The sequence below is a fragment of the Ixodes scapularis genome, unplaced genomic scaffold (genome assembly GCF_016920785.2).
Source record: "Ixodes scapularis isolate PalLabHiFi unplaced genomic scaffold, ASM1692078v2 PGA_scaffold8__174_contigs__length_109621045, whole genome shotgun sequence".
Classification (NCBI taxonomy): domain Eukaryota; kingdom Metazoa; phylum Arthropoda; class Arachnida; order Ixodida; family Ixodidae; genus Ixodes; species Ixodes scapularis.
Genome location: NW_024609883.1, coordinates 46,286,038 through 46,295,642, shown reverse-complemented (window position 1 = coordinate 46,295,642; position 9,605 = coordinate 46,286,038). Strand labels below are relative to the sequence as shown.

General features: G+C 43.1%; 1 protein-coding gene across 1 annotated transcript; it reads right to left on the bottom strand.

Annotated features, from left to right (window-relative positions):
• Positions 1-3,053: 3,053 nt before the first annotated feature.
• Positions 3,054-6,544, bottom strand: LOC120837819. The gene is made up of 2 exons (XM_040207428.1): positions 6,446-6,544; positions 3,054-3,302 (listed from the first exon to the last, which is right to left on the bottom strand). Exons 1-2 carry the CDS (start codon positions 6,542-6,544, stop codon positions 3,054-3,056), a joined length of 348 nt encoding a protein of 115 aa, XP_040063362.1.
• Positions 6,545-9,605: the final 3,061 nt, after the last annotated feature.

The following is a 9,605-nucleotide window of genomic DNA, read 5'->3' as shown; positions in this document are numbered from 1 at the left end:
CAACTGTTAGCAGCAGAGGAAATCCGATCCAAAGGGGAAATCTAAAAGAATCCAATCCAATCGACCAGTAGATCCTTTTAGCTTTGCGAACCCTGGTGCGCAACGCGCTCAGTTCTCGAAGCTCGGTAGCGGCGTTTGATTTGGATATATTTGAACTTTCAGGTGTGTACCATGGTGAGACCACGTTCAAATATGTGGGTAAACTTCGATTTGCTAAAGAATGGTAAAAGGCTAGCTGTGCGTACGTTGTGTTGTGCCAAGTACGAATGACCAAACGCGACCAGTTCGAGACTTCGCATCGCAAGATATTTAAAGTGCCCTCTAAACATTGGACCTGCGGCAGGATCAGTCAAATCGGCAAAATCGGAATCTGGAATGATGTTTCCTTTAAGAAGAAACCCTTCGGTGAATGTTGTGCGGCCAGAACGTCCACTGCCTGATAACAAAAGCTGAAACTCTCGAAGAGAACCAGACAGTTATATCAAGCAGCGTACTTCTATATAACCACTTGTGGGCAGAATGACACCGAAGTACCAAAGGAAGCTTGATGATCCCCTCGAGCGAGCGATATATTCTAGTGGAACGCCTAATCGTCAGAGAGAGGTTTGTCTTGATGCGAAAGAAGTGCTGTCCAATCTCGTTGAATACAGAACCCTTTCAAGTTCGTGGTCAAGCAAGAAACTAGACGAATCGGCAAAGCATATTCCACCATTGGTGGCAAGAGCTGTGTGCATCTGAGCCTCTGACACCAAGTTGTGGTCACCTATTTTAATTTCCACCATTCACTACTGTGTGCAAACGAAACTGATCAAAGTTCGGCTTTGTCCAGACCAAAAGCGTAGAAACAGCCTTAAGGGACACAGAATGCAAAAGCTGGTGTTTGTGCGCTCCAACTTCGGTCGGAAGAGATTTGATCTGACATACAACTGTGGAAATGACTCAAGCACGGCGTAATAATAACCTTAATTAGCCTACTGGTTTGGAACATGCTTCTTGTTTGAGAAAATTAATCTAGTCAGCAAATATCTACTTGATCAATTCCTGAAATTTCTTTCATGTTTGGTTCCGTTCTGCTTGAAATAGCAGTTTTACCCTTGGAAGAATGAGGAAAACAACGTACAACTTGCTCTATTATATATAAAAATCGTGTATTGCTTTTACTTGAATGGTTAACTTGAATCGATAATTCGTGTATCATGATGTTATCTTACTCAAAGGTATGCACTTTCCGGTGCAGTAGTGGATACTTGACTGTGTATTACGGGAGCGGAGCAATGTCTTCGTTGACTAACATCGTATTCTGCTGTTAATACAGCAGTCAAAGCCGTATTGTTGGGAAAGCATGTCAGATGTAAAATAAATTGCTGTCTTGGATGCATGCAGATATTAACGCAACAAATAGCAAACAGCACTATACAACCTATGGCTTCTGTATTTTAAACGTTTCTAAAACTTATTTTAATATTACTTTTTTAAACCTTTTTTTGTTATTATTGACTGCCACGCGAGTCATGCAGGACAGCGAGAAAATTGTTCATACTCGTTAGAGCAATGCAAGCAACACCACTACGGAACGAGGAGCATGTGACCTCAAGCACTTCAGCTTCCTACCTATTACCGCTGCCCTACTGTTTCGCTTACTTATAAACCGAGCAAACAAGTATACCGGCTTCGTCAGAGAAACTAAACCCAATTTATTGGTAGGCATTAATAACGCATAGAAACCTCGTACTCCGAGTGAAAGTTGCGTTAGCGGTGGTGATGGAATGATAAGGTTTGGGAACATGACGTTACCTGGGTCAAAAATACAAAACCTAGAAATACTTTTTCTGTAAGCTCACGCCCACCTAGGTCTAAGAATCGTGTAATCAAAAAATAATATTCTGCACTTATATCAATGCGAAATCCTGCTAGCGAGAAAAAAAGCAATACTCCTTTTTTTTCTTGGCTAGTGTTTTTTTTTTTCTTTTTTAAGAAATAAATGCAACAAGCTTTTTTCCCTGGTGCGGAGCGCAAATTCGTCTACTTCTTTTGCAGGGATTGTGTTGACGTCAGGACGACGAGCTCTGACTGGCTTTAATTGAAGAGTAGTGGGTAGACCTCCAAGCGGCTTGCTCTGAGGTCTACCCACTATCCTTTAATCAGAGCCATTCAGAGCTCGGTGTTCTGACGTCCACACAACCCCTGCAAACGAAGCAGATGAACTTGAACTCCGCATAGATAAAGAGAGTCCGGGGGCTGAGGGTAGTACCGCACCGCAGACCGCAGCACGTGCGCTCTAAAAACTCTGTTGAGCCTACTTTCCCGCAAAGCTTTTGAGAGAACTAATCGCTGCCGTGCTAGACGCTGCAATGCTAAACGTGACTGAAAATTTGTTTAGACCTAGAAGAACGATCTGCGCTGCAGTGGCACTACAGACACGACGTTTCACGCGCTTAACTTATGCTTAGTGTAACAGTGTCGACTTTTTTTTTTTATATAAACATATGCCCTAAAATGTCATACACTAAGTTCCCTCCGTAGGTTGCAAGCATTTTCAAATGCTTTACGGGAAAGCAGATGCAGCAGAGTTTTCAGAGAGCGAGGGGGGGGGGGGGGGCGGGGGGAGTGCTCGCGCTGCAAAATCCAGAGATTCTGGGATCGATCTCCGCCCCGTGTCGTTTAAGTCTTAGCTCCGACCGTAACTCGACTCTTCAATCCGATGGAACAAATAGGGCGACATCAAAATTGCAGCGTCACGGTGCTCGTTGTGTTTGTATGTTTGTTCTTACTCCATATCCACAACGCAAAGTAAAGGCTCTCTATTTTCTATCCGTGACTTTTTCCGGCCTGTGATAGCGAACGTACGCGAGAAAACACGAGCCCCATGACGATGCATTTATGACGCTGTCCGATTTTCTTCAAAGAACTGGCGTAGGGTCGTGTATCGCTGCTGCGTGGGCCCCGCCAGACACCCCAGGCTAGCCGCCGTACTGCACTGGCTATATTTTTTATCAACAGTAAAGACAGATCGGACGCCTTTTGCAGCAAAGCAACCCAGAGCTGTCTAGACTTCAGCAATGTGGAGAAAAAAGACGGTCACCTTTCAGACACGGGCAGTAATCTAAGTAGAAGGGACTCTCGGCTTGTACCCCCGTACATCTCTGGCCGGGCGCCGATCTAGGCTGGCAGGTTGTAATTGGACTGCTTAGATCCGCCTGTAGACAACACAAGCCACTCTTGCACAAGCTGTAGGCGTTGCACGACTGGCCTACTTCTCTCGGAGTGGGAGTAGCCTCTTCGTAGTCGACCAGTACTTCTTTCTGCAAAACGTCCAAAACGAGCGAAGTTTAGGCTTAAATAACAAACGAGCTGCGCTTAGAGCGTCCACACTCTATGCCCCGACTTTTTTTGTAGGCGCCACCATTTTTGTGCTTCGTGCAGAGCGGGCGCGATAAACCCTTTCGAAAAGCCCATCAAACAACATTGGCGGTCGCCATTGCATGGACACGAAACGTGTGATGAGACCCGAGTCTTCGCCGAACGCCGACGCGGCCCTCGTGTCCAATACGTGAGTGAAGTATATTCGCGACTCCATCTAACTATTGGTGGCGCCACTCATTTTTGAAAATGGCCGTTATAGTGAGGGTCGGAGATGCGTGCCGCTGTTGAGCCTATCTAGTGTGCTGGTTTCACTGAGCGACACAAATTATTTCTGCTTAAACGAGAAAGCTAGGGTGTTATGAGTGCAGGTCACCCCTTTACCTTAAAAATTAAAACGGTGGTTAGCGGAATATTTACGACAGGATGCGCATTTTAATTCTGGAGCGCAACCGAAACTAACCTCTATTTCGGATTTAATTTTTCGATAGAGGTCTTAATTTCGGATTCTTTCATAACTCGAGATGTGTCTCACATCGTAATTATTTAGTTAGAGAAGTTCTTCGCGGAGACTTTATTTTGTGACATGTTCAATCCAGACTGATATTTGTAGTTGTAGTTGTTGAAAAAATCAGTGCCGATATTTGTGCGTACATGCTGCCTTTTCTCGCACAGATAATTGTCATGGCAAATAATGAACTGCAGGCCTTTTAATGGGTTTTGGGGTATTTAGATGACTAATTGCTTTAACATTATTCCCAGCACAAGAATAAGAAAATAATTCTAATTTTTACAATATGTCCACAAAACGTACAAATTAATAAACACTGTTCTCACCGCAACAACCCAAATACGGAATCATAGTAAGACAGCAGAAGTGTGTGTGTGTGTGTGTGTTTTATAGCAACGCGTGGCGCATAGTACTTCATATTACATTCATTGTTTGACTGTTTGTCTATCTTGATAACGGTGTCAGAGGTTTTCATATGCTAAAAAGAAAACAAAATTATACCTTTCTGGATAGACTATTATGGCGTATTTTCGTTATCTTGGCGTTGATAGGGGCATACATTGCCGCGATTGGTATTAATAATAATATTAAAATTCAGTTATTGTAATGCGTAATTCTCTAATATAATTTGTTGCTCATGATCTAATTTCAAACGTGCGAACAAATATGGCAATCAAAAGCGTGCTAATTATTATCACTGGTGCCATTGCAGCATTTTTAATTACCAACTAATAAAAAATAGTCTAAAATCAATGAAGATATTCTAGCTAATGTGAGAAATTAATGTAAAATTACATTAATTGTGGGTAAAGTATATTGTGCTATAAAAGTCGCGACTCTTGACAATCGGCAAAAACGTCCCAGAGTCGCCGCCAATATCCTTCCATACCAAAGGCCCCCAAATTAATATATATATATATATATATATATATATATATATATTTTTTTTTTTTATTATTATTTATCTTTTTATAACATTTAGTTACTTTCAATTTTATGCTGCGTCGTTTTGCCAATCTCAGCCTTTCCAGTTCGGAGGAACGCCTACCTGCTTGCACGTCTGCTCACTGCAGCAGGTTTATTTGGCGTTAAAAGCCGGTGAAACAGTAGTTAGTTTAATTATTGCGCATACGAGCGAAAGCAAGTGCTGTGTGTTTGCTTTAGCTTTGCGTGTTCAACACTGCGCGTGCGCGGAGCCCAGAAGTGCGGTCATGGATAGCGCATGGCGATGAGGCGCACGCAAAACGTGGGGCACACAACTCTAACGCAAACGCACACCGCTTGCGTTTGCTTCTATGCGCAATACTAAAACTCTCTAGTAAGGTACAATCCCATGCCGGCTGCAGCACTACGTTGGATCAGTGAAGAGTGTTGTTTGCATTCGGAAACGGCATTTCGCGAGCCATGATCGCGAGCAGTTTCGCGGCGCCCGCTGAGCAGGAGAATCGGAGGACCCTCCCGTTTCCGCCGCGGGAGGGCGAGCGTCGAGCTGGAGACGCGAATAATCAAGCAATGGCGGAAAACGATGGCGCAGCCTTTTGAAAAGGGTCTATTGGCCATCGTTGCGATTCGAAAAGGCGACTTCCTATAGGCTTTAGATATGGTGTGAGGAGGATCGAGCGACATCGTTTTCCTCTGTTGCGAACTGTTTCCACATTTATGGATGGCGAAAAAATGTTTTCTGTAATTCCCGGTATAGCACCAGATAACAGGCAATAATGATTTCATCCACCGGGACAGCTGAACTGCCGACTATGACACATCGCGATATATTCTAACTAATAAGATGCTGAGACTGCATATATTTTCGCGTCTTTTCTTTCGCACTCTGTTTGTTTGGCTGTTGCTGATGTGTATGTATACTGGGAGTGGTGGAAATAAACTTTCAGTTAATAGTCAGCGCTGTCGTCTGTCTCGTCTTTACTTTGTCCTTGTCTTCTAGCGCTGTTTGAAACCAAGGAACAATAGACTGCAAGCGGTAATGACCCATTTTACGTAAAATGCAGAAGAAAAATATTTTTTCGCGCGCGGCTGCACACTGTGATTTCTTTCGTTCACTTATATCTAGGGGAGTCTTTGGACCTTTTTTTTTATTAACTGTTCTACTGGCATTTATTGTAACTTTATTTCGGTGCAACTGAAGAATAGAAGGAGACAAAGTCCTTCCCTCTTTTCACTTTGGCAGAGCGGTGCTGCAGAGGACGAGAGCGAATGCTGCAGAAGAACCCAATTTTTGCGGTCGATTTAAAGAGCCTGGCCTCTATTTGAGACACCCGGTAGAAACAGCTGCGGGCGAACCGAGGCCACCCTAAAAATGTAGTAAGATTACTGCTAAAACTACTATATTCATCAACGCGGAAAGGTGAGCATGGTTCTGATCTGTCTCCAGGCAAAAGGGGAGATAAAATAAGAGTTGAGTTAACTGGGATATCCATCCAGTCCTTCTTGAACACTTCCCAAGCACCAAACCTGTTACTAACTTTCTCAATCTATGACTCCATTTCTACCAGCTTCGCATTGAACTGCTTATGGCAACGTGGCAGAATAGGAAGAAGAAAAAAAAAAGAAACTTACGTAATGGTCGTCATTGACAGACTGGGCTCTAACATGGGCCACCAGTGAGGCCGCAACAAAGGTCAGAGCAAGCGCTGCGCCCAGGGTCTTCATCTCCATGTTTTTGTAGTTCAATTATTTAAAATACACAGAAACCTTTTAGGCTAAAAGCAATTCCTGTCTTAATTTATACCCGTGGAGCCCGGCTCTGATTCCGCGCGTGTAGAGTATCACTTGATTAAGTGTTTTATTTTATTTTCTACGAAGTTCGCTCGAATAATTTATGAATCCGAGACCTTCTCAAGGCTGGTATAGAAATGTACCAAAGGTGCGTTTATTTTGAGGTGCTCAAAGTGCAGCTTGCTGACGCGAGCGCAGAAAGGCAGTATGCATCGAAGATGTAGCCTTGAACATCCCAAGCTATATACAACTAAATGTATAAATACATTAGCGCATTTATGCTGCATACTCAAAAGATATAAATGCAGAGAGCTTCCTCGTGAAAAAAAGCGACACAAAAGTCGGTAAAATGGCTGACTTTGAACGCAGTTGCCTATTCTTGGTGCTCTGACACAATCCGATCATATTTCAGACCAACTAAGGTTCGCCCTTTGAGACAGACAACCTATATAAATGTCTAGAAACTCACGTGGAGTTGACTGTTGTTTATCCCATCCGTCAAGGTATTATCAAGTTATGTTGTACAAAGTTGAAGCGAGGGTGCGCGATATCACGAAAGAAACAGCAGCCGTAAACCGCTTAGCAAAATATGTCTCTCTAGTTTATACTAACATTTCTGCACACGCGTTGTTTTGTCAAACATGTTAAGGCGCATGCGCCACATATCCTATGGGCACTCTATTTTTAATATTTAGTGAAGATATTTTACCGTTGCAGTCGCAGTCGCTCTTGTTTTTGTATTTTTTGTTTCGGCTTATTTGCTTTCACTTTTTTATATATTGCTTACGTAATTTTTCTGATTTCTTTTCAGTGTATTTGCTCTTATTCTGGGTTGAAAAATATTGCATATTTTATAAGGTAGATTACGCCCTGCTGACGTAATGCCGTTAACGTGCTATTAAGGTAAGCAATATAAAATTAAAATAAGCATGACTCGCTTCGTCCTCAGGTTTGTGGTGATCTTAGTGACTCATTTTATTCATCGTCGGTGCTTTCCAAGTATGACTCGAATTGGGAGAATCATACCGCAAAGAATAAATAAAGAAAAAAGACGTTTCTCCGTGATCTTTGTTCTTGCTGATCCCGTGTGCCTTGGGATAAATCAAAAATACCAAAGCCGGATGTTAAGAGACCGGTCCAAATTTGTTTAACTGTTTTTCCACTTGCAGAAAAAAAAATGTCGATCTAAATTCATTCGCAGGTTTTGCTAACCATATAAAAAATTAAATAGTTCAAAAAGTTAAATATGTTTTTCCGCAAGACGATTTTTAACGACCAAGATATCAAACCTCTACATTTTCAATATATAAAACCCCTTGACTTCGTTTGAACTTACGTCCAGACGCAATCAATGCTACAAGCGCGAGCATGTGACCCTGAAGAGTGCTTGCACTGCTCGAGCGCGCGTGGTTGGCAGGAACGCTGAAAGCCCGGGGCTCGCTCTTGAATAGCTCTTGCTACGCTAACACTCAAAGTGAAGCGCAGTATGAATAGACCTGTCCATTATAAATCGCAATATATCAAAACCTCTTTAGAGACCTGTTCCCCGTTGCCATCTCTGTTCTGTTGTTCGCAACGCCCTCCTTGGCCACGTGACCTTTTCTTTTTGGGCGACACTTGGGGATGCTGCAAGCAGCCGTCTGCGGAACTACGTAACACGACGTTAGGCGACACGCGGAAAAAGCTGGGCAGTATCGGAATAGTATTTTATACATACTTCTAAGTATCTGTATCTCTGTACCTAGATGCATTTAAAAAATGTACTTCTATCTCAGTAGTAAAATTCATTTACTATATATTGATTGCCTCAAAAGATCCAGTCAGGCTTAGCTATAATTTAATAGCTGCCAGCACAAGAACATTGGCGTGGAAAAAAATGGCCCCGCAAAAAATATCCCCAGAAAGAAGGGTCCCAAGTGTCAAGTACGAAAAAATAGTCAAAAAGGGGTTGCAAAAAGATGTCCCCTGTGGGACGCACTTTGAAGTGGGAGTGGGCACAACCAAAACTTCGCCTGAGACGAGCGATATCCCTTTCAGCAGTAGAAAAGGACGAGAAAGAAGAAAATTCGCCGTCATTCCGTATATGCATGGTGTGGCCCATAACCTCAAATGTATTGCAGGCGGATGCGATGTGGACGTTTTGATCACCGCTCCTGACAAGCTTTCTAGATTGCGCCGAGCCGTTAAAACCTCTGATAGGGAGGCGAGGGCCTGCACTACGAAGCATCGCAATCGTTACGTCATCTGCGCTGAGGTAGTTGTGTATTCCCTCCCTCTGTCTTGCGGCAGGCGTTATGTTGGCCAGACAGGGCGCTGTCTCAATGACAGACTAAGGGAACATGCTTACAACGTCTCTTCGACTGTTTCCGGTCACCTTGGCATACATTGCCGTGACTGCAGATGCCAGCCTCAGTTTCAACAGTGCGAGGTCGTCAAACGTCACCGGGACCAGCTGACACGTGAAATTTTGGAGGCTCTAGAAATAGAAAGATTGGGTGTCATGTGTGTCAGCAGCCCTTCTGTTGCCTTATCAAGGAAGGAGATTCATTTTCTGGCCACTTGATTAGCTTGGTTGTAGCGCGTGCCCTTTGTTTGTCTTTTTAGAGGTGATACTTCGTTTTTTGTGCTTTTGATTTGGGTGTTTTTCAGGCTGATTTTCTTCTTTTTGTTCTCAATTGGGCGTATATATTGCACCGTTGAGTCGAGTAAAAATTTAGTTGCGAGTCAGCGCTCTGTCCGTATCCTTCTTTACCCTGTCCGTCGTTTTTTGCGCTGCTTAACCTTCTAAGTATGTCATACCAACTCGCCCAGACTTCAACTTTAGTTCCAAACCTCGTACTTCATGCTTCCTGCCAGTGTGTGGAAGTACATCTTTATTTTCTTATTACAAAAAATTATTACAGCCCTTTCAACTAGGGCTGGACAATTATGTATATAACCTACCGATTAATCGATTAACGCCTTAATCGTGATCAATTGTTTTCGCCTTTTAATTGGTAAA

Excerpts from the sequence above, each read along its gene's own strand:
- LOC120837819 (XM_040207428.1), bottom strand. The coding sequence starts at position 6,544 with ATGGAGATGAAGACCCTGGGCGCAGCGCTTGCTCTGACCTTTGTTGCG. Across the intron at positions 3,303-6,445 it reads CTGTCAATGACGACCATTAC|AAAGAAGTACTGGTCGACTA; the intron begins GTAAGTTTCTTT and ends GACGTTTTGCAG.